The sequence below is a fragment of the Cardiocondyla obscurior genome, linkage group LG16, assembly GCF_019399895.1.
Source record: "Cardiocondyla obscurior isolate alpha-2009 linkage group LG16, Cobs3.1, whole genome shotgun sequence".
Classification (NCBI taxonomy): Eukaryota; Metazoa; Arthropoda; class Insecta; order Hymenoptera; family Formicidae; genus Cardiocondyla; species Cardiocondyla obscurior.
Window position 1 is genome coordinate 4,238,074 of NC_091879.1, and position 25,234 is coordinate 4,263,307.

Here is a 25,234-nt window from a genome sequence, read left to right on the forward strand (position 1 = left end):
GCCGAGCGTATTTTCTCCCGGGAATATTTTTTATTTCAAACCACGATTCGTCGCGTTTGTATGCAAAATAATGATAGAGCAATGGTTAATTAAATATTCGAAGAGAAATCGAATATTATGTTATGCCGCGTTTAAGAACCTCACGAAAATATCACTGGCTCAAGTCCAGTCCCTTTTCCGTCCACCGCGATAAAAAGTCAGTTTTATGCATCTGAATTTGGTATACCTGAAGCTAATAGTGCCCGTTCGCGGATTCAGCCTCGGCACTACACTATTTTTTCCATTCCGGGCCGTACGCGAATTTTATAGGGCTTGTAAAATGTCGGACCACAGCGTGGCAGGAACAAAAGGAATCGAGCAGCCTCGAAAGAAAGTCTTAAACTGTATCACGGGTTTAATTGTTGTACGTAAAAAAAAAAAAAATCGGCGAGAGTTCCTCCCAAGGTGAGAATAAAACAAATTTTTTCTTCTTTCTTTCTATTTTTTTTTTTTTTTCTTTATGTTAAAATTAATAATGTGTAATGAGTTATTTTCAAGACGTTTCTAGAGCGCTTCTTACGTAAATACGGGCGAAATGTAAAAACGAGGAGCTTACGCACAAAACGTATCTCGCACACTAGGCGCAGTGGAAGAGAATCGCAGCGGATCTGGACATTGAGTGTCTAGACAACGGTAACGTCAGAGCAAATCGGTGCTAACAAATGGCTCTCGTTTGTTGCCTGTCAGCCATTTTTTGGCTCTCTCTAGTCTAGTGGATTAGTGGACAAGCCTCGTCTGGCCTTGATGCATTTCTCTACTGACGCTGAAAGAGGTAAAGATAGAAGAGAATCAACTTGGAATCTGACCGTTCTCATTTTTCCCCATATTTTCCCGAAACGACCTATCCATTTGACAATCGATCGACTCTGTTTTTCATGCATCATGCATTTCTTTGCCTGTTACGTATTGCTTACGTCCGTCCACGCATCGTACATGTAATGTAACGAAAGTATTATGTATATAATATTTTTTTTACAGGGTGAAAAAAATTTTACAGGGTAAAAAAAATATATATATGTATATGTATATTAATTAAACCGGACAGATTAGTCATAATAATTATAACAACGCTCGATTATAAATATCTTAATAATATGTAGTTGATCGCGTGTACGTGGGCGAAAGAGAAAACTGATGACCAGATATATAATTTCATACGTGTAATGAGATCAATAATGAAACGTATTTCTACGACCTGCAAGTGCAATAATGCGGCTACCATATGCGTTTAGCAAGTAGTAATATTACGTTTCGAATTGCGTTGTAAAATCTATCGTTCGTGCCTTTCATAAAAACTTCCGATACTCCTCCAGTATCTTCCCTTCTTCGTGCACGTGCACAACGTTACGCATTAATTTTCAGACTTCTCGCAAAAAAAAAAAAAATACTTTCTCAAACAATTATGCGCGTCGTGATAATAATAATATAATAATTTATTTCTAAGATCAAATCGTGATTAAAAAAAAAAAGAAATAAAACGAGGAAGTTTAACATAAAATTAAAAATAATAAAAAATATAAATCGTGAGAGGAAGAATCGCTGACATCATTAAAACTATTACGTTCCACTTACGATAACGTAATCGACGCATAATAAAACTGTCGGGTTTAAAATCCACGTCGAACCCAGGGATTTATGCGGTCGAGGTTAACGTCGACCAAAAAAAAAAAAAAATAAAGAAAAAAAAAGAGAGAAGAAAAACAGAGGAAAAAAAAAATATCGTTTTAGATTCCAAAAGCCTTTAATGATGAAAATAATACTGCGTTTGATCGGCAGGCCGGATGTCGGGTATTGCGCCGACGGAAACAACAAAGGTTTTGGTTCTGGCTGGGTAATAATCCGTGGCCGTTGTTAGCATTTGTCCACCGTGCGCGTTCTAATAGACAAACGTGTACACTCGTACGCGTATGTGCATACGTGTGTACCTTTACGCGGTTTGTAATTGTAGGGGCTAGGAATGCGGACGCACGCATGAAGTAGCAGCCAGTAGACAGTGCAGGATACGCTTTGCAGTACACCCCTTCCCCCTCCCCCTTCTGCCCCCTATCTCCCGCACGTGTCTATATTATCAAAGAGCGTGCGTGGGCTATGTGCTCGCGTTAATTAACAATCGAAGAATAAATGTTTTGTCGCGATGATATTATATGAAACACGATGCGAGTACACCTGACGGCTTCTCTCAGTACGCAATAAAAAAAAAGAAAGAAAGAAAGAAAGAAAAAAATATCTGGACGTTGGACTACCTCGAAATGGTGCCGTTATCATTGAAGGTACAACGCGACGATATCAAAGTGAATATATTGCACGAACGTCTGATTTATGCAACGCGCGAAGAAATATTCCTCCGAGATCGTTGATCCATGAGAGGGCTTGTTCGATTCGTAACAAATAATTTTTCCCCGTTTCGTAGACTAGTCTGTGTTCCATCACCCTGACCCATATCTTATTCAAACTTGAACGGCAATGCTCCTCGTCAGACCGTTGTCCACGTTTTGGCCGCGGCAAAAAGTCGCCGCCGCCGCCTGAGCCGTCTCTTTGTATCGAATGTGATTTTTTTCGTTCAGGAAATCACTGTCGCATCGGACACACGAGAGCTCGATCGCGATCGTATTAATATCCCGAGCGATCCAAATCAAATGTCAGTTAGTTATGTCTCAGTAATTTGTCAAGAGACAAAACATGTATGATATAAGATCCACGCGAGATAAGATCGATATTATAAACATTAATACTGTCGCAAGGTATGGCTTAAGTACCACGGGTAATTATTACACACGCATATAAATATATAGATATATATTTGCAATGCGTTAAAAATAAAATTAATTTAAATATTCGTTCCACGTTAACATTGATCGATTCTGCATTTTTTTTCCTGCAATAATTTTTTAAACAAATATATATATATGTATATATGTTGTTCGTAATGTGCGAATAACCTGTTCATTTAGCACATTACGAGCTCCAAGCTTTTATAAATAGATTTGCGCCGTTGAAGGAGATGAGTTCCGAGAAAACGAGTCACATTCTTTGATACGAGCACTTGTGACTCGTCAGAAACGAGAATATCGCATAGGTAGGACACGAAAAATAGAACAAAAGAGTAGGATGAAAAGATGACATAGGGCGTCGCAAATAACCGTAAAGAAACTGGCAAAATTAAAAATGAAAAGATCACGCGGCGGGCACGGGCCCGACCTTATTTTAATCGCAGACTCGAACGCGGAGGTTTTACACGAAGCGTAAACGTAAATGAATACGTTGTCACGTACGTTGATTTCATTTAAAGGGGGAACAAATATATCCGCGATATTTAATATGCCAAATTAATTTTAATATTTAATTGCCGGTAATATATACTCATTCGAAGTATCGTGAGAATTTTTGAGATACATTAACAAAGAAAATGGTACAGGTGACTGACCCCGTTATCAGGAAATGATTACAGCGCGCGCACACACACCAGCAAAGGCGCGAATGTTCTTTTATGCACACATATAATTTATATATATATATATATAACTTACACGTGTGGCAATTGAAAGCGGCGCGTCAAATCGATTTATAGAATAGATCGCGTAATTAGCGACAGTTACGTCAGTTGAAGCTAAAATCACTGGGCGTGTGTGAGGGTGTGAGCGTCACGTATGCGGCTACCGCGCCAGGACTCGCGGCACATGTACATACGCGAGCGCGCGCGAGCAGCACGCATAACATAGGTAATACGATAGCTATGTAGCGCAGAGTTACGTGAACCCAATAATACGTCTGACGGCCGTCTAGACGGGGCTACATAAATGCGGCACATCGCTCCGTATGTAATCCCGCATACGCACGATCATACATGCTGTACTGTACGTACTTATACGCGACCATCGCCTGTCGTCATCGTCGATGTAACGCCGTGCACACAGTGTTGCGAAAGCGAGTTATGTAGCATGTTTACCGCGGTCTCTCTCTTTTCTCTCCCTCTCTCTTTCTCTCTTCCTCATCTCTCTTTTCTTTATCTCTTCCGCTCTTTCTTTTTCGAAAAAGACACGTTACAACCTCGTCTCTCTTACATTCAGCCTTTTATTCTTGACTAATTGGGTTGCTACTCTAGTTCTGCATTTCAGTAACACGTGCAAGAAAGCGAGAGGCGCGTGCTTCTCCACCCTGTATTCTTTACCCTTCCGTTTTCCAGCCGCTTTCCGCGTTATTTCTCTCCTTCTTTCCTTCGCCGACGTACGAAAGGCACCGTCCCGCGAAGACTTCTAATGTACGTCGATCGCCGAGATCGTTATTCGATCGTCGTACAATTTCTGTTTAACTCGCGCAGTTATCGGTGCACGGACCGAAGCACGTGTCTCGGCCTGCACGTAAGTGTAACGTTATCGATTCCTTAACGGTAACTCTCTCCGCCGACGGCATCTCGATGTCGATTGAAACACGATCCACATACCTCGCTCTCGATGTTTAATATCTCAATGTCCATTGAAACACGATCCATATGCCTCGCTCTCCATGCCTAACTCGCCTTTCCTCCTTTCCTTCGCTTGCTCATCCTTTGATACTACGACGACGCGACGACGGCGCGTTGTGCGCTTTCCGCCCGTGTCGTCGTACTTCTTCCAATTAAAACCCGTCATAAACATTTTACATCTCTTTCCCAATAATCGCACGTAGCTTTAAACGCGGATAAAATTAAAAAAAAAAAAAAAATTAAACGCGTTTCCGTGAAGAAAAAAAATAGTTACGAGTAAAACGTCGAAGATACAGAATCACTTTCCGATACTGTAAATTACACAGAAACGAAAACGATTTTTGTAATTACGTCACATCGCGTCTAAATTCGTAATACATGACAAATAAGAAAAAAAAAGAAAGAAGGAGGAACAAATTAGAGAGGGACCCGCCCCCGGGCGCATTATGGGAAGAAAAATGTGTACGTCGATAAGACGTATCGAGAACATCCAAGGAGAACGAATTTCAGGGAACGGTACGCGCTGCGGAACAGGGTAGAAACAATCAAGTTTTGAAGGGTTGACTCGCGGTCGGGGGCATCAAAGGTTGAACGAAGGGGCGAGCAGTTTCAACAACCCCACTGAGTGGCTATTAGGCACCCCAAGCCAAGCAAGAGCAATTTGCTATAATCATTACCATTCAGGATCTCCGAGCCGAGAGGGCCCATTTCTCCGTTCGTCTCTCGCCCTCTTCGGCCAAGCACCCATAGCTTATGCAAGTACCATTGTCAATGGTGGGTAATATCTGACCACAATCATGCGCATCTACGCCAAAGTAACACAGCGTCTAACAATAGGCCGCAGCCTCTGCAGAAATGATACGCAAATAAGCATGCGAGACGCGCGATAAGGACAAGCAAAAGAAAAAAAGTCCCTTTTTCGTCGAAAAAAAAAAAGTTCTATTTTATTTCGCGCTGCCGACGTCTCCGCTCGTAGACGAGCTTAAAGATTTCGCGGCGTGCAACGTTAGAAGAATACGCACCGGGTGGCTTACGGGCTCTTGCCCCCGCCTTGAAAGGAAAATAAACGCCGGAGAACAGGAGAAGAAATAAAGAGATGAAAAGCCGGTAACAAATAAAAAGTACGTAACGAGAATTATAAGAGTCAAAGAGGTAGGAATTACGGAGTGTAGAGGACGTTTGAATGTGGCGGCAAGAACAATTGATGGAAAACGCGAGTACGAGGCCGTAACCCGGCGGTTTTGGAGCCGCTCGGAAAGTGTGTCTAAGACGCGGCGGTGAAGTAGTTAGGTATATTATCGCAGATGCAGACGGAAAGTTACGTATCCCGTCCGCGGGCGAGATGGATCCCCGACGGTGTGTCTTCCGACGTTTTCCCCTCCTCGCGCTCGTCACGTTTTCAGCCGCTTTCTCGCGTTGAGCAAAATCTCGCGCGAAAATGAATCCGTCGGGTGCAGAGGCCACCTCTCCTCGCACATGCGAGCGCGAAATAATAAATTTCCCCCGGCGAGGACTGAAAGAGGCCTCCCCGTTGACATAACTCCGTGCGTAATTCCACCCGCGTGTACACGCACGCCGTCAGGAATCGGCCGTGCGTTATATAATAAACGTTGAGTGCGCATGTAATCTTGCGTAAAGCAAGACCGAATTTATCGACTGGCGGGGTAGCCGGGCAAAAATGACCGGCTCGAATCCGTCTACCTGCCCGCCCGATAGCAAAACACGACGTTCCCGGTTGGTGTTTTGCGAATTTCACGCCGTCTCTGAAAGTCCGCTCCATTCGGTGACGTCGAATGGCCGGATTCGAGGAGTCTGCGAGTCTAGACTGTCGGCAGACATGGCAAAACAACGATATATTCAGTCTCGCTTCGCTTGCCGACCGCAGTTAGCGAATGGTTACCTTTGCACGGCGCGATGCTGCTTCCAACGAAAAGACTACTCATCGCGAGGAGAGAAAAAGAAAAAAAAAAAGAAAAAAAAGAAAGAAAGAAAAAAAAAATATGGAAGACTAGGACCAGGACGGGACGTGCTTGCTAAAAAATTTACAAGCTTTTTCGACATGCACGCCCGGGGATGAAAACGAACTATTGATACGCTTTCGCCCGGCGTGTCTATTCCGAAAATTATAACGCGTTGTTTGCGGTTTCGTTTCACAATCGGCGTCACCTTTTGCGGCTTCCGATTGTCCCGGTAATATACTATAATCTCAATCTATTGACCTAGACGTAAGCAGATGTCTAAAAGGCACACGGACCTCGCACACAAAAATGAACATATTCAACGTTCTTTCTCGTAGGCAGTACGAAACTCTATGAATATGATATAATATATGTACGCGAGTTTTGCGATTGTTGCTCGGGTCCTTTCTTCTCGTTTTAATCCTTGCGGTCGGGTTATATCATATTTTTTTTTTTTTTTTTTTTTTCCTCTTGCAGTTATGCAAATGTAAAGAACGTAATAAACTTGCGATTAAGTCGGATCTGTGCGCACTCGTTCGAGGTCGCGCTTTTCGATCAACGTGAGAGGAAGAATTATAAAATAATAAAATTAAAATAATTAAAAAAAAAAATAAAAAAAAATAGGAGAGGCACGTTGCGACACATTAAAGAGGATGTAATTGTCTTTTATTCGTCCGTTTCTCTACGCAGTATCTACAGTGGGGCAACTTAGCGGTAGTTGTGTAAACGAGGTGTATCTCAAAGAGTACATAGTATATGTATAGTAGCAGATTCGGTATCGCCATGTGCTCCGGGAGGCTTTGTCGGAGGTCGCGCACCAAACCGACCCGCACCAAGTCGTGAGATATATATAAAAAAGATATAGGCCAGTGGTACGTCCACCAATCGTCGTCGGCCCTTACCATCAAAACATAACGCGTTTATCTTTCCTCTCAAAAGTCAATTATTAAAAATAATTTACTTCGATGCGCTTCAAATGTAATTAATTGGAAAGCTTAAAATACCCCCAAAAAAAAAAAAAAAACGAGCAAGGTACTACCGAGTGCTTGTCTCCAAATTTTTTCTGTTTCTTTTTTATTCATTTTTTTTTCTTCTTTTTTTTTTTGTTTAATAACTTCCGCGGAACGAACGCAAAAGGACAAAAGCCCGTAACCGGCTACGGAACGACGTAAGCAGATTCCGCATCCTGTAGGGAGAACGGAAGAGCGAGGAGCGCGCGCAGATGCGAAAAGAGGAATGTAAATAGCACGGTAAACGAGAAGTAGAATAATGATAAGAAGAGAATAATGAAAAAGAAGAAAAGAGGGAAGTAAAGGGGTGGGAGGGAGGGAGAAGCCCACCGGTGGGAAGAGAGGAAAAAAAAAAAAAAAAATGTGCGGGGCATGCATACCGAGGGGCCATGGCGCATACAGATAAATAATCGCTGCAATCGCGATCGCCACCACCACGGCCATGGCCAGTACCATCGCCGTCCCTCCCACCGCCGTCATTCTCGCTCTTATTCCCGTTCCCCGTCGCCGTCATTATCGCCGTCGCCGTCATCGTCGTCGTCATCGCCGTCGCCGTCGTCACCGTCACCGTCACCGTTACCGTCGCCGTCACCATCGCCGTCACCGCCATAACCACCACCACCGCCACCACCATCGGCCACCGCCACCGCCACCGCTACCACCGTCGTCACCGTCCCAATCGCGCGTTCAAAGAAGCGAAGTGGGGACGAGATACAACACAGCGCGGACCGCGTGTGCAGGCTGCTTTTGCAGACCTCCGCTCGGCATACGGCGAAACGTTTCGCCTTGTGCTGTTGCCGCTGACTACCAACTTGGGTCGACTGCTCCTCTTAATTTGCCTGGGCAGTCTTTCGCGCGCTTAGTTACGAGGGACTTAAAATCTGCGCGTTCCGCGCCCGCGAGACGGGACTCCTAGAGGATCGACATCGCGATGTCGTGAATCTAACGAGTGCGGCCTGCATCGATAATCGTGAAATAGATAAGAAACGGCATCTATCCACGTCGAGAATGCTGAGGTAAATCGCGCTCGGGTTACGGTCCGTTGTGTATCCGGTTTGGGAAAAATTTTTGCGGGATCCGATCGCTTGAAAAATACGAGGCGTGAAAGACGCCGCGGAAGTTGGTTGTACCATGTGTTTGTCGGGTAACACGGGGGGATCCTTGAAAAGTCGTTGCTTGTGCGATGTGCAATTGCGTTTCGTTAAATTGCGCGTACACCACGTGTCGCGGTAACTCGCGATTGGTGGCTTCGCAAAAGTGTCGTGCTACAATCGATTGATCAAACGAGGATATAAATATTCGCGGGGCGTCCCGGCCCGACGGGGCAGATATAAAACGATACTGCCATTACACTTTACGCGAAACTTTCGAACCATCCACAGGTGTTTGAATCGATCCATTTTCGCGTCTCACACTCGTCGTAATACGTGAACGCGATTTAAGAATCGCGTGCAAGTCTTTGCAAGATTACGCGGCTCAACAGGATTCAACACTGAGGGAAAACCGTTGGGAAACCTCATTTCTATTATTTGCACACGAAAGATAAGACGTTTGAGTAATGAAAAAAATTTGCGAGATGACGAAGTTCCGTAACGTTTTTCATTGTGACTGTTAAATGAAGAGAGAAAGGAAACGTGCCGATTAATACACAGGCAAAACTATAAACGTTCAGATAAAAACGCAATATATATGTGATATTTTAGTGCTAGGCGGTATAGAAAATTTAAACGGCTATTAAAAGTTATTAATTTTTATCAAGCGATCTAGAAAAAAAATGAAGAGAAAAACCGTAGAAAATTGAGTAACGTCGTGGTAATATTAATTTGCGAGGAACTTTTACTCACAAATTACCCGCAAAAAAAAAAAAAAATATATATATATATATACCGTAATACATATAATTTACTTTAACTTCCATAAACAGGCACCGTTCGTTAAAAAAAAAAATATTAAAATAAAATAAAAAAGTAAATTTCCCAGTAACGACGATAACTTGTGTATGTCCACGGTAGAACACGTGCAGCGGGCGTAAAAAATGCAGTGACCACGGTGAAGCGAAAATTAAATTCCCTCGTTTAACCATGCCGCCTTAGCTCGATGCAAAAGGGATAAAACTTCCACTCCGAAAACGCTCGTGAGCCGTGCCGCGTACGCGGAGATGCGCTTCGAAAAGAGTATGCCCGCGACGTATGTATATGTATTGTAGAAAGCCGAATCTGTGATGCAAATTTCGTTCTGTCAGGGAGCACAGTGAATCGATATCGGCACGTAGCTCACGATCCACCGCCACGATTTTCGCACGATGAAAACAAAGGTTCCGAACTGAGCAAGAGCCGGCGCAAGCAGATGAAATGTGAAACACGAAGTCGGCACGTTGCAGACCTGGCGGGAACGAAGGCGGAAGTTGAGAAAGCCGAGGTGAGATTCACCGCAGGGATAGCGGCACGTCGGGAGAGCACCTGGCGCGGGCCGCCTGAGATGACGGCCTTGCGGCAGGATATCACGGTATCCCCATATAGAACCTTCCTCTTGGTATCGCTAATCGGATTACTGCTCCAGATCCATTCAACGGCGGGTAAGTGGTTTTTCCTGGCGGTATTTATGTCGACTCTATCCTCGCGTCGCGACAAATCGATGATAAGAAAAGAGAGAGAAAAAAAAAATTAGCCTTCGTTCGAACGTTACTCTGTTATAAATCTTGCGAGAAATAATGATGCAATAATCGCTCAACATCGTTGCTCGACAGCCTAATGTACTTAATTCCCGCGCGAACTTTCATTGCTAATTATTTCTTCTAAACGAGGTTGGAAAATGAAACTTCGCCCTATCGGTTTAACGATTTTCCTGTAGTCCAATGTACAAATTGCTCTCTATGTCTCTTTCTACCTTCGCTTCTCTCTTTCTTTCCCCGTCACTTTATTTCTCCCTTTCTCTCGTATAAGTATGTCAGTATTAAATTAAAAAAAAAAAAGAAAAGAAAAGAAGAAAAAAGTTAACACGATAATGATTACATTAATAATAAAGAAATTTTATCTAATAAGAATTTATCCTCTAATTTATCATTTAAATTGAGTCAATATTTTCACTTTGAAAAACGCACTTTAAGTATTACCATAATTTAATTTAATTTAATTTAATCTAATTTAATTTAATATAAAATTGGCTGGAGCGATATTCTACTTCGTGATGATATTAAAATAAAGTTTCTTTCGATAAGCTACATATGTCATTAGACACTGGGTTCCTCTTTGTACGATGAAGGCTGTCTTTATCACGAGCAATTTGTAACATTGTAAGATCTTGGTGTGCAATTTGTAATTTCTGATTTCACTAAGCTATAATTTTCAACAACGCAATTTGCCGTTGCGGGCTAGCCGTTCGTCAATTTAGCGCTTTTGCGACGCGGCGGACGATTCGCGGATCCCAGCAAAAGCGAAACGGCGAAATACTTTTTTTTTTGCTTCTCATTTTATTTGTTAATAATCAGCAATGAAGAATTACACGTGAAAGGCAACGCGAATGACGATTCGATTTTCTGCAACGACGATCTCCGTCGTTCTGTCCGCGATCTCCTTTCCTCCCGAATTTAATATCGCCGTAAAGCGTTTATCGAAGGCATCTCGGCGAAAGCATAATTTATCGCGTTTGTTTCCTCGCGTGTAATTAAACGCGCGTTCGATCCGACGTTTTAGCCGGAACGTTGATCGGCGACGAGACGATCTTAATGATCAGGTGCGATTAGTCTTAAAGACAACGCTGAATATTTGTAGAATTGTACGGAGCGATCGACCGTCTTTCGAATAGGTGATAAAGCGCGAATCAATCTGACGATTAAATCGACGCTTGTGCCGACGATGACGCTTGAAATCGCGGGCACGGGTGACCGAAAACGCAGACTCGGCGAAGCTTTAAAACTTCCTTGACACTCGCGCCGATAATTTTAGAAAAGCATTCGCGGAATGTGCATAGACCGCGGGATGAAGACGCATGCGGATTGCAAATGAAGCGTGCTTTTTTTTTTTTCCCTTCGGTACTCGAAGGCACAGATCGGTTCATCGGGCACACGGCACGAGCTGGTTTTAATTCGACATACCGTAAACAACTGCTAGCTCACTTTTTTACCGGGTGAATTACGTTACTTCGCAATTTGATCTCGGTGGGGACGATCGACGCGAGTAAGTCGCGTAGAAGCGGTTTAGCGAGCGTCGGAGAGGAGATGGCGAGGAATAATAAGGCCTAGCTGATTAAAGACGCGGATACAAACTACAGGCGATACAGCGCCGTCCGTTTTAGCGCTCTCTCTTGCCGAATCTTTGACTCTTGGAGACCGATCGTTCCGCAGAGGAAGGGAGGAAGCTTTGCCGAGTCTGATATGGATGCGGAGAAGCTAAGTAAAAGGGACACGTTGAAACGTAAGGAAAGCGAGAGAGAGAGAAAGAGAGAGAGAGAGAGAAAGAGAGAGGGAGGGAGGGGGGGAGGGAAGAGATGCATGCATGCATGCATGCACGCGCTCGCGCGCACACGCATGAAAGAGAAAAGGAAGAAGAAATAAAGAGGGGAGGGGGGAGAGGGGAAGGGTATACGAAGCGAGGAGACAGAGAGAAAGAAGAAAAGATGAAGTGAGAGAAAAGGGGAAGGGGGAAGAAAGCCTGGTGTAATGGAGGAACCAGTTTGCGGGTCAGTGCTCCGCATCAACGAGAGGCGCTTCAGCCTCTAGACGTGCGGACGATGCCACCGAGTGAAAGAAGGACGGGGACGGGAGACTTTGTGGGTCCCGTGAAGGACGTGAAGGAGGAAGGAAGGGCCCGCACGTGATAAATAAAGAAATTGCATTTTGAGAACTACTGCGAATTTTTTTTTTTTTTTCTTTTCTTTTTTGGAGATCAGCTTGCGCCGCGCCCGCAGCTCCTCTCACTGAGAAGCGATAGAAAAATTTTTAACGCGCCGCGGAAAGAAAGAGAAAAGAAAAAAAAAAAGTTATACGCACGGAGATTAAATTTAAAAGAGATACACTCTTTTTTTTAGACAAAGTATTCCGTCTCCAGTCCTACCGAATCTAATATTAGATAAATGCCGCGCTGCGACGTAATTAAAGAGCGCCTTGAGATAAAGCTGAAAGTGCAAAGACATGAGGCATTATATAAGTCTTAGGCATGCCGATATGTTTGGGCTCGGGCGAGGAGAAGATAACGTTAAATCGGTACGAATACCGCGTGGAAAAGAGGAAAGGGAGCAGTATTTTTCGAAAATATACGCTAGTTTTCAGTGCGTATAAAACTGGTTCTATTAGTTGGGCGTGTATAGATGCATCGGATTAGCACCTCGGATCCGTATCCGTTCGCATGGGTAGAGTATGGTAAAAACAGTTCGAGACGAGCATGACCGAAGGCGCAGCGGTCTTGAGAGATGGTGAGCCCACGATAAAACACTTGAGTTATTCGTGCGTGCACGCGCGCTCGTGCGACTTGGCTTTCATATTCAACGCGAAGAAAGTTAATAATATTTGAAAATCTCAAAGACATTGTCATGCAAGAAGGCACCCGTGACATACTAATTCGCTTCATTCGACGCAAAGCCTATACATAATTCAAGTCACAAGTCTCAAAGTCAATTGAGGCGGCGATAGAGCGAGATCGTAGCCGGACGACGAAACGAGGAGCGCTCCTGTTCGAAAAATTTATTTTGTAGCTCGATAATTAAACACAACGCAAAATTTTACGACGTCAAGTCGGGGGGGAAGGAAACTCTACACCTTTGAACAATAAAACTAAATCAAAAAGCATAACTGAGGTCCACTCTAAGCGTGGAGTCTCTCGTTCTAATAAATAAATTTTTAGAACCGCATAAATGAGAGATATTGAAAATAATAATCTTTATTCATCGTACTTTCTCCCGTCGATGATGATTTTTATAGTCGAACAAGTCAAAATGTTCGCCCGTATGTATGCGTGTGCCTGAGACCATGACGTCATGGTTGACATATTTTTTTCCTAGAATAGACGTTTCGGGATTGCTAGAGAACGCGAGAGGATCGGAAATAGTAGGATCGGAAGAAGAGAAAGAGACGAACAAAAAGGGGAATCTTGTGGTTTTGGTCAACCGGTCGAGTTGCCGTGTACGTGGGGACAATCTCTGAGCCTTGATAACTAACCGCGTGCCCGTCTTGTCCGGGCAAGAACTCGTCTCCCCTACGGCACGTCGCGAATACCTGCCCAGCGCTTGCTTCAGCAAGCACCGATCTTTTTACCACCTGCTGCCGCACGATCTCGCGACATCCCGTGTTGTTTTGTCAGTATATACCGGAACAGCCCAAGACGATTAAAGTTTGTGTACGAGATTCATAAACAAGCGAGAAGGGATTGCGCATTTGCATATTCATTACATACTACAAACAGATTTACAATAATTTTTTTTCCTTTTTCTTTCTTTCTTTTATCGCCATCGTCGTGATAAACACGTATAGCCGATTTAGCAAAATAGACTGAAGATTTTTGTAATATCCTTAAATCGTCTCGCGTATCGTTAACAGAGGTTGAAAAAAAATGCGAAGCGTACCGTTCCGAGTAACGAAGTCAATTAATACTTTATTCGCGCGTATGGATTTTTTTTTTCAACGCTCGCATGAAAGACAATCGAGCTGGATTACGCCGACGAAGGTAATACCCGAGACCTTGGCCTCAGGAAATATCGTTCGAATATTTTTGGCGGTGCCCAGCGTTTTGCGGCTCGAAAAGTAAAAAGCGAGGAAACTCGGCGAGGAAGGAATGGGGATTTGAAGAATGAGTAGAGACGAGGAAGAAAGGCGTAACTGGGCCAAACGGTGGCTACGTCGCGGTCTAGACACGCCAAACCGTGCCGTTCGGCATTGCACCATGGTTCTCCCTTCTCTTCGCTCTCCTCTCTTCATTCCTCTCTTCATTCCTCCCCCTTTTCTCTTCTCTCCTCTCCTCTTTTTCCCTGCTCTCGCCCTTGCCCTCCATCCTCCGTGCGTCCCTCTTCCACCAGCTTCTTCCTTCTTTTTTCACCTTTCTCTTTTTTCTCTCTCATCATCTTCTTTCCTTTTCTTTTCTTTTCCCTTTTTTTCTTTTTTTTTTCTTTTTCTTTCTTTCCTCCCACTTTCTTTCTTCTCCTCTTTTCTTCATATCTCATCCCGTCGCGCCATATCGAATCCAGATATTAATGTTTTTACGTTTGCCAGACTTTCCTTTTCACCCCATAACGAGACAATGATAATAGTTTCGCCGCCTCTTCCGTTCTTAGCGACAAACGCGCGAGCACAGCTCGATGCAGTAATTGCAGATCGTTGATAATTACGAATGATAAACTGTAATAATGACTAGTTAATCGTATCGCAGAACCGACGGCGCGGAAAATTTATTGACGGAGAGTAAAGCTATTTCGTAAAGATAAAAAGAAAAAAAAGAAAAAAAAAAAAAAAAGATAGAAGGAAAGAAAATAAAATGCTCAATTTTAACGTGGAAAACTACACGAATTATAATTATACGTACAAGCTAAGATCTTAAATCGTGGCTTTGCACAACCGACCGATTGCAAAACTATGAACATATCGTGTGATCGCGCATGAATCATCGAGCAGCGCTAGCACATGCTCGGCTAGTTCAGCAACATAAACTTGGAAGTGATCCAAGCTTCAGCATTATTAATATTATTCCCGAGGAATAGTTAAAAGCGTGGGGGTACCACGTTCGGTTTAACTGTTCTAGAATTACAGCACGCGAACCGCATATTTCGTTGATTACATTTATAATGCCGCGCGTTCGTTCTGCTATTTGATCGAAAGGAAATCCTGCGTTGTAAGTCATGCGGGTAATTCATGTAATTCATGTGGATCAATCTGTGCCAGGTGGTATATGCTGGTCGTCTATCAGTAACGGCCGTTGCAAGGAACTGCTGTCGCAAGGTGTCACGAAGGAAAACTGCTGCGCGTCGAACGCAGCGGCGGCGACTGCTTATTCCGACGAGGACCTGGACAGCGGAAGTCTCTTCTTCTGGAGAGTGCTCGGCGGCGGTGTGCAGTGTCGTCCTTGCCGAGGTGAGCGATAAGCTATTACGTACCGTTTCCGAACGCTAAAAAACGTAACGATAACCGGTGAATCCCGCCACGTCCGTCGTCAACCCGCCGCGCGGCTACGAATTGCATTTCACTCGACAGAGAGCTGCGCCGAGGTGAGGTGCGAGGAGGGAAAAAAGTGCGTGGTACGCAGAGGAAGACCGAGGTGCGTGTGCAGTCCGGAGTGTAAAGCACCGCATGGTGGTGGACCGGTCTGCGGCACGGACGGCAAGAGTTACAAGAGCCTGTGCAGACTCAAAAAGCGAGCTTGCAAGAAGGGTAGTCACGAACTCGCGGTCGCCTACAACGGCCACTGCCAAAGTGAGTATGTATAAATAAGCTGATCGTCTTTGCATTGCCGTGGAAACACGATTTAAATTTTTTAATTAACATATAATCATTGTTTTTTCCCCCCGAAAAAAAAAAGAAAAAAAAAGGGAAACTTAATACAATTAAAATTAATAGAATAAAGTACGATACTCGGGATTAGTTACGGCCGCTTAAAAAAAAAAAATCTTAGCTTTGCGATTCGGGCCGCGTAACTGAACAAACGGAAGCGCGCAATTATGATAGAGACCGGGGCGGTTAATGGCGGAGAGTAAAAAAAAAAAATTAAAAAAAAATGAAGAAAGGCAATGCATCTATCACGAAGGCGGTTTACGACTGTGCGTAATAACGTGCAAAGTGTCGAGCAGGTTCGTGCGCACGGGTCCGGTGCGGCCAAGGTCGGAGCTGTCTGCTGGACCAGAACCTAAGCCCTCATTGTGTGAGGTGCGCCCGCAGGTGCCCCCAAGCACTCCCGCACCAGGTCGCCGGCGCACGCCCCGTCTGCGGAGCCGACGGAAACACCTACAAGAGTGCCTGCCACCTGCGACTCGCCGCCTGCCGCGCGGGTCGCGCCATTCCCGTCGCTTATAAGGGTCATTGCAAACGTAAGTTGCTCGCTCTCTTTCCCTTCTTTTACGCCTGCCCGCGTGTGCAGATTTATTTTTCGAAACTAAATATGTAAAGCTATTTTTAAGGCTCGCGTGGAATTTAGGAAAAAAAAAAAAAAAAAAATTAAAACTCCGTCAATTGATCTAAATAATATAGCGATACAGTAATATAGAGCTTTCGTGGCTCGGAATAAATTATCTCGGAATTAATGACCGCTTCGCGAAGTCGGCGACTGCGACGATGTATGATGAGACTACAAGGTATGACTCCTGCCCGCCGTGCTTTTCACAAATGTCTGATATTACAAGAGGACGAGAAAATAAGCGTAAATGTTAAAAAAAAAAAAAAAAAAGAGAGAGAGAGAGAAAGAAAAAAGAAAGCATCATAAAATCGTTCCAGGAAGTTCATCGACCAGAGCCGCGATCGGCCGAACCGTGGAAGGGAAAAAAAATTTATTTTATAAAACGAAAGAAGGTGAACCGAATGGAGAGACAAAGAGTCTCATTTTCTGTTCGCTCCTGTCGAGAAACTGTCATAAGCCTTCAGCTCGGAACACGACACGATCGCCGATTATCAGTCAGATTGACAGATTTTTTTCCAGGAACCCATCTGGGATCCTTCAAGGAATATCACGCGATCCATACAACCATCTGGCATCTTGATTATTTCAGATAGTGTTCTCTCACACATGCATAACGCGCGCGCGGGGATACGCGCAATTACCTTACAAAGATTTATTAATTCCTCTCGCAAAGTCTCGCGTCGGAAAAGTTTTCGAACGTACAAAACCATCTGCCTCCTCGGCGGAATCGAAATCGTTCTCTCGTCGAATGAACGAATTTATGCGCAAAGTATATAAATTATCGCGAGCGATTTTTCGTCGTGCCTGCGGATAAAAATTGTACCTATCGCCGCGAATTTCCCTTCCCGTGCTATTTTAGCGAATTTTCGTTTTTCACTTTTGATCTTTTCGCCAACGCGAGAATGGGGAGTGCCGGTACGTTTCAGCGTGAGAAGCAAGTAATCGTAATGCGTAATCGTAAATGCGCCGTGCGTTGTTAAGTTCGCAAATGTGTCCTTGTAACGTCCTTGCCCTTCAGGTCATTCACCGTATGCACCTACACACCTTTCGCGCGCGCACACGTGCACGCGTACAATCGCGCCCCGTACGCACGTACGCACGCACGCACTCACATACCGACGCGCGTACGTCCCTTCTTACACACGCGCGTGTCGAATGCACGTAACGTAGTGTAGCCACATATATCTGTACATATTAAAACCCGAGACACGCAGTCTTTTATGTTTTCGACACTTATCCTCGTGGCCCTCCCACTCTCGGGTCCCGGGCCGAATTAAAAATAACTTTCGGTTGATAGAATTCGGCATCGGTCAGCATTCCGATCAAAGGGGAACGGGCTGAAATCGGTCACCGCCGCATAAAAAATACGACTGAGAAATAGTAGATCAACTTCAACGTCTCGCAAAAGCTTCGATTTTTCTTTTCCCTTTTTTTTTTTCTTTTTTCCTTTCTTCTTTTTTCTTTCGCGTAAAAATGCTATGTGAAAGCTTCGCGCGGGTATTGTCAGAAATATTATATCATAACGTTGCACGAAAGTATTGCATACGAAAATAGTTGCATCGGATATTCCTGAGAATGTCGCTTGTTAAAGAAAGAAATAGTTTCTTTTTTTATAAAATTTTGCGGGACGATGAAATAAAAATATTCTACGTTTCCATAATTTTGAAATGCAAGAGAACTTTTTTTTTTTTCTTTTTTTTTACGCTGTTTACTTTGATTTTTAATTAATTAATATTCTTCGTGCACTGAATAATCAGTGTCGGTCGCGATAATAATTTGTCGTTTGGAAATTGTCAGCGTTCCTCGCTACTGATTTTATTCCCATCGGTGCAAAGTGAGCTATTTGTTTTTCAAGTGTTTTTACTTCGCTTCGCAAGCCAATCCTTTAGTGCTAATAAAATCAAAATGAACTGCCCGCAAAACACACGTGGAACCGGGCAATGCTCTTGTTTAAAAGTTTTCAACGGCAAAATATGCTCTCTCTTTCTCCTTTCTGTCCTCTCACCCTTCTCTTTCTTCCTCCCTCTCCTTCCCTTCACCTCGCGTTCTCCACTCGCTACCACTTTGAGGGAACTGGTGAACCTGCACGACGCTGGGTTACCGAGATCACCTACGTTTATTAGTTTTAAGCGAGATGAAGAGGAATCTGAAGCTGGACGTAAACAAGGTGAAGAATCTCGCATGAGGTCGCATGGTAACGGCTGCGCGAGACATGCCTGCGTACGTATCGTCTTTTTGAGATTGAAAAATAAGAGAGAGAAACGGGAGAAGAAAAACGTCAACGGGTCCCGGAGAATCAGCGGAGAATCGTGTTGTTGAAAAACGATGGAGAAATAACGAAGACAAGAAGCGGCGGCAAATGCAAATCGAAGAAAGCGCAGAAACGAAGAAGGGGACGAAGAAAGAGAACGGGAGAAAACGAGATAGAAAATAATCGAGAGAGAGAGAGATAGAAAGAGAAAAAAAAAGAAAAAAAAAAGAAAGAAAGAATAAAAAAAAAGAAAAAAAAGGGGCAATAAGGCGGAGCGCGCGGCTCCGTAAAGTTTGTACAAGAAACCGCAGCATCCCTTCGCGAGTCTGGACACGGTCCTCGGTAACAGTATTCAGTAACGCCGTGCACACTGGCACGGTGCAGCTCGGCGAGGCCACGGGCGTCTGGCCAGTGCCAAGCACGGCGCTGTCCGTGCTAAGCTCTTTTTTTATTAGACCGGCACAAGAGTCTACCGTCTTCCTTTCTTTGTCTATCCCCTTCGCTTTCTCCATATCCTCCCGAGTCGGTCTCTTTCTCCCTCCCCCCTCCCCCTCCTCCTCCTCCATCCTGCCCTTTTCTTTCCCTCTTCCCATTGGCCGGTGGGACCAACATCGCTTCATCTCGCTCCGCCGTTTCCCTTTTTCGTTTTCTCGCAACCGTATCAACATCCACGTGTCCGCGTCTCAACATCGACATTCACCGTCGCATGCCTCCAATCGAAATGCCTTTTGCATAGGGTATCCGGGGCTCTCTTTCACCGGCGCGTTATGGTAGCGCTCGGCGCGGGGTCACCTATTCCTTTTACCTTTGGGCGCCGAACGTCTCTCGTGCGCGGTTTTTCACCACTTGATTTTCTACCTGTATCTTAAGGGGGGGAGGAGGGGGGCCCGCGTACGCCGCGCCGCGATCAGTGATACTACGTATTAATTAAACGCGATCTCGATACCAGACGTAATCCACCTCCGTAAGGAACGTTTGCCCCGTTCGCGGCCATATGGACGTTATGATTGCGCTTGATTGTCGTGAGAAGAAATCGATTGCGCGTACGACGCTCGCGCGACAACTGCGAATGTTGCGTTTGCTTTTCCAGAGTGTCCCTCCACTTAGCTGAGATACGCGTTTCCGTACATTGCCGTTTGCGTTTTCGCAATAATTTTTTTTTTCGACGCGTTCCCGAATTCGCAGCGTTTGCCACCGCGCCTCGCGACAATGGTATCGCCGACTACTGCCCGGCTATCGCTTTATTAACCATTAACAATCGTTAAACGACGGAGCAGATATCGCCCAGCTAGATTAACAGGGCAAAAAACACGCTCGTAATTACTCTCACGATTATTACGTCACGCGTTTATGCGTTGTCGCGCGCCTTTCGCGCTAATTATACTTATCGCGAGTATTCCTCGCGGGTAAATATCCCGACGAGCGCGTTCAATAAATAGGCACCGTATCGCGGTGATATTAGTTGCTTTTATTGCCGTATCATTCCCCACGCCGGTTGACAGCGTCGATCAATTACGCCTGAAAGCTCGAGCTCTCCTCGCGGCTGCGAAAACGCTCGCGTACGAACGAGAAAAGGAAAAAAAAAAAAGAAAAAAGAAAAAGATCGGGCCTGGATGAGGCACGGCGTACACAACGCGCGCGTAATATAAGTAAATAACACAGCCGGTTTAGCGACGACGAGGTGTCGCGATGCAAATAATCACCTTCCTCCGGATTTAAGAACCCGAGGCGCGAAAGTGCACGCGTCTGTAAATACGCGATCCGCGCACCGGAGCGCACATAAGCTTTCCGCGAGCTTCATCGTCGCCTTCTCTCTCTCTCTCGCCACCTTCCACCTTTTCTTTCGCCTCTTCCTCCCCGCGTTCTTCCACGTTCTCCATTCTTCTCCGATCTTACGCTCGCCGAGATCCTCCACTCGAGATGGCCCGGCTGTTTACCCTCGCCATCGAAGGCGCTAAGTAATTTGCTTATTTTTTTTTTTTTCTTTTCTTTCTTTTTCTTTTTTTTTTTTTTCGACGTGTCAATGGAGGACTCGCACGTACGCGCATACATATTACGATCGGCGCACATGCATCTCGCTGCTCGTTGACATTTAACGCGGCACGGATTTTTGCGCGCCTCCGATTGATCTCCCGCGAGCCCGGCGAATGAAAATTATCCGGTTATCGCGCGGCGAATTAAGTGTGTCACGCCGACGGAGAGGAAATCTTTTCGCCCGGTGGAAGAATCGAACGCGCTCCTCGCCGCGGCGAGGAGTACGCTGAAAAATAATTGCCGACGATCAGCTACGACGATAGCGGCGAAACGGCTCTGGGTTCTAAGCGATCACTCGCCGCGCGACGTACGAAGGCATTTTGCCCTATCGACGCCGTGAGGCAACCGGGGTGTTGTAACGCGCGGCGTTGCGCACTTGTTAACCGTAAATTACGCCCGCGAATCCGATATATTTTGCTCGTTAAAATTCCTTAATTGTTTTCGCGGCTTGCTTTTCCACAGAGAGCGCAGATTGCACGAAGATACGCTGCCGGGAGGGCCAGACTTGTTTGTCCGAGATGAAGTCCGGGCGGCCACGCTGCGTGACCTGCACCTATCGTTGCCCGCGTAAACGGGAACGCGTCCGGAATAGGTCGCATCGTGACAAAGATCGCGATCGAGACCGGGACCGGGATCCAGCGACGACCGTGCTGTGCGCGACAAACAACATCACTTATCCTAGCTGGTGCCACATTATCAAGGATGCCTGTGTCACCGGCTTCGTACTTGAGACACGGCACGCGGGCCCCTGTAACGCTTACGACACGGCACCTCTTTATGTCGGTGAGTTAATATTAATTAACAGCACTTAGCGTCGTCCTACAGCGGCCTAACCGATGTGTACGTCGATTTTACGAGCGATCAAAGAATATTTTGCCGGAGAAGCAGGACGACTCGATCTTCGCAATAGCAAAAGTTAATTGAATTGATTATGACTATAAAGTCTGCGAGCCGAAGATGCGCTTTTCGATATTCGCGGACAATGCCGTTCAACGTGAAAGTAAATATACGCGTATATATATATGATTTTTACTTTTTATAATTCTATAATTAAAAAAAAAAAAAAAAAAAGAAAGGAAAAAAAAATAAGTATGTCATTTACAATTAGAGATCTTATTACATGTATACCCGTCGGTCCGGTCACTTGTATCTCTCTCCGCGAGATGAGTGAGTCACCCGTGTCGTAAACGTCCAGTTATAATCTGTTCTAGTTACGATCATCTAGCATGAAATTCGTGGCCGCTGTATCCGAATCGTATTCGATGCGCGCCTACGCCTCGATATTGCCTAACGAATGTCCTCGCACGATAAGCGATAAACTGCGCGAAAAAAAACGCAAACGATTCTGGCCTCGTGGGGTATTCGTGGATCGCGAAGTGTAACCACTCGTCTTCGTTTCACTTAACGTGTCGCGTAATTGACCCCAATTACACGTCCATTAACCTCACGAATATTAAAACAATAGAAAAAAAAAAAAAAAAGGTAGAAATTCATATTCGATTACGATGCTTCCCGATAATCTGCTCAGTAATTTACTTCTGTTTTCACAGAGGAAGATGACACTTCGAGCAACTACGGGGTCGATTTGGCGGACGAAGATGCAAAAGTGAGTGGTGACGATTACGCCAAATCTCCGTACGGCCTCCATTCCGTACCGTTCTCGTAGCTTTAAATTTTGAGAAGCGAAATGTCCAACGAAAAGCGACCGATGACCGTAACGACGCCGTTTTAGTTTAGAAGTCTAATTAGGTGCTCATACCTCACGACAGCTTCGGGGAAAAAGAAAAGAAAGGAAAAAGAAAAAAAAGAAAAAAAAAAGAAAGAAAAAACAAACAAAAAAAAAAAAAAGAACGGTGAAGTGCGAACTCGGAGGATCGGCGTCGACGCGCGATCTATTACTTTTTATTTGTAACAAATAGATTAGAGGAAACTACATGAGGCTTAACTCAGAACAGAGGACGGTTAAGCAAGATCATGTTCTAGTTGCTTTAATTAAGAACGAAAGAATTAACACACGAATCACACTAAGGTATTTAAACGCTCATAGAAGACACTTAATAATTTTCCCCCAAAAAAATAATAATAAAAAAAATGCACGAGTACTTGGAAAGACAGTTAGAAAAAAACGGTTTATTTAATGTAAACAATGTATTTATTTAACGTAAAGGATATATTTATTTTAATGTTTAAGCCTTCCCCCCCTCTCCCCCCTCCCCCTTCCCCTGAGACATCTATGTTGTAACTGAGCCCTGCAGTGCGTTGTTCGTTATTTTCTCCACAAGCACGGCGTAAATAAAGATAATCACGTTATTCTGCGCCAATTATCAAGTAATCGAATTTCATGAAATTGTACGAATACTTATCGACATATCTACAATTATATCGAAGATTGTTCAAACCCCCCTCATCGACGCACCTAATTCTTTCTCGAGCCCGCTATAATATATATTAGTTGAAGAATATGAATCGCAAATGTGTAATGCACATGTGTAGACGTGGATATGAACGTATATATGCGTGCGTGCGTACAGCGTATATCGTATGAACGTATTATATCTGACATAGTCTTATATGAAAGATAATATAAATGACCATAGAACGCGTGTGATAATATTCCTCGTTTCGAGAAATACATGTAATAACTCGGAGCGAATAGCAGTCTTTCACATTATACCTATACTAATACTAGCAATACCAAAATTTGCATCAAATTAATTATATATGTATATATATAATTTCTCAGCAAAATTAGTATGATTTTTATATAATTATGTGGCAAAATCAGTGATCCATTTTTCTCTGTTCTTTTGAAGAAAATTTAGATTCGACAATGTGAGTAAATATCGTGCATATGTAACGACAGGTAGACCCTTTTTTTTTTCTTTTTTTAATTATATGTGTTTTTACGATTATATATTCTTCTTATATATTTTTTAATTAGAGGCTTTACTACTTCGAAATATTTAGGAATAAAAAAAATTGCAGTTAATACTATTAATACCAGTCAAATTTTCGTTACGGAAAGTAAAGTAGAATTTAAAAGTTAACAAATCGACAATTTAATCCTAACGATCCTAATATATATATATATAGATATATATATATATATATATATATATATATATATATATATATATTCTGCAAAATATATAAAATTCCTGTATATATACATATACAATATTATATGTATATGATAGAGACCTTCTAATATATGCCAATGATAAATGTCGCGACACATTAATAAAGTAAAAGAGTAACGTGTCTTTCGTTAATAGAAATATTAATTTTAAAATAGTATAAAAAAGAAAGAAAAAAAAAATTAAAAAAAAAACCCCAATCAGAAGAATATAATCTTAAATATTATTAAAAGTGAAAAGTAACGGGGACGGTACATAATCGAAAATGCATTGTATAAAATCTGTCGCATCACCATAACTCAGTGTGATTTTATTATAATTTAACAATCGTGTTCGGCGGAACGGTTTATTTTGCAACTGCTGGAAATTATCATCACGTTGAACGAATCAATGTCACTTAATCCATCAAAGTCGTGCCACTTTGGCGAAGAAAATTTTTAACAGTCGTAAGATAAACGTTCCGCTGAAGACGACCAGTAATTGGTATTAAATGAACAAGTTCAATTTCCCACGCAACAGACATATAACTTTGGCATTATGTACCCTCACCCTCCACCCCTTCCCTCTCTTTTTTTCTTATATTTTTTTTCCTCAACAGGGCGTCGTTAAATTTGCTGAAAAAAGTCCTTTTCGCTTTTGATCTCAAAACAGCCTCGGTCACTATGTTCAACTTCAATGAATACCGATCGCATTGTGTTACAGTATCGCAATATAGGAGAAATATGTTTCGTAAGATTAGCATAAAGCGCAACAGTGTCTCCCAAAAGTAGCATATTAAAGAAGCAATCAAGTGACTGACGTAAGTCGGCACTTGTTATTCGGCTTTGCACGACAGAAGATTAATGGCTCAGACAAAATGTGTATGGGCGATCGAAAATGACTATGACACGTAACGAATTGTTATCAGCTTGCCACGATTTTTACCAAAAAAAAATTACAGATTATCACAATACATTTACTGCGGATTTATTCCGTATGCGATATATATTGCAGAATTTCTCATCTTGCGCATACGACTTTTCTCGACTTGAGCATCATCGATCGCCCAAATGCTTCCGTCCTATCCCTCACATATTAATAGTATTTATGTAATAACAAACTGTACTTAATTTATTTTAGTTATATGAACAACTTTCGGTTTACGTACCAAGCGTTGCGTTAGTCGAGCCTACGATGTGACCGTGACCGTGAATCTGTTGGAAATAAAAGGCCAAGAGTAATCCCACTTATTAAACTGCATTAAACCGTTAAAGT

At 43.6% G+C, this 25,234-nt stretch overlaps 1 protein-coding gene across 2 annotated transcripts; it reads left to right on the forward strand.

Annotated features, from left to right (window-relative positions):
- The first annotated feature begins 466 nt into the window (after positions 1-466).
- On the forward strand, positions 467-25,200 carry LOC139109181 (follistatin-A). 2 transcript variants are annotated; one of them, XM_070668055.1, is made up of 7 exons: positions 467-811; positions 9,712-10,044; positions 15,334-15,522; positions 15,643-15,861; positions 16,236-16,472; positions 21,306-21,626; positions 22,394-25,200. In XM_070668055.1, the coding sequence occupies exons 1-7, from the start codon at positions 784-786 to the stop codon at positions 22,507-22,509; spliced, it is 1,443 nt and encodes a 480-aa protein (XP_070524156.1). In that variant the 5' UTR covers positions 467-783; the 3' UTR covers positions 22,510-25,200. The 2 variants fall into 2 exon arrangements, with proteins under 2 accessions (XP_070524156.1, XP_070524157.1); XM_070668056.1 differs by lacking the exon at positions 467-811 and adding an exon at positions 7,800-8,485.
- The last annotated feature ends 34 nt before the right edge of the window (positions 25,201-25,234 follow it).

Bases quoted from the DNA above. Each gene is read 5' to 3' on its own strand.
- LOC139109181 (XM_070668055.1), top strand. From the start codon at position 784: ATGCATTTCTCTACTGACGCTGAAAGAG. The intron at 15,523-15,642 runs GTGAGCGATAAG...TTCACTCGACAG, and splicing joins GCAGTGTCGTCCTTGCCGAG to AGAGCTGCGCCGAGGTGAGG. The intron at 21,627-22,393 runs GTGAGTTAATAT...CTGTTTTCACAG, and splicing joins CACGGCACCTCTTTATGTCG to AGGAAGATGACACTTCGAGC.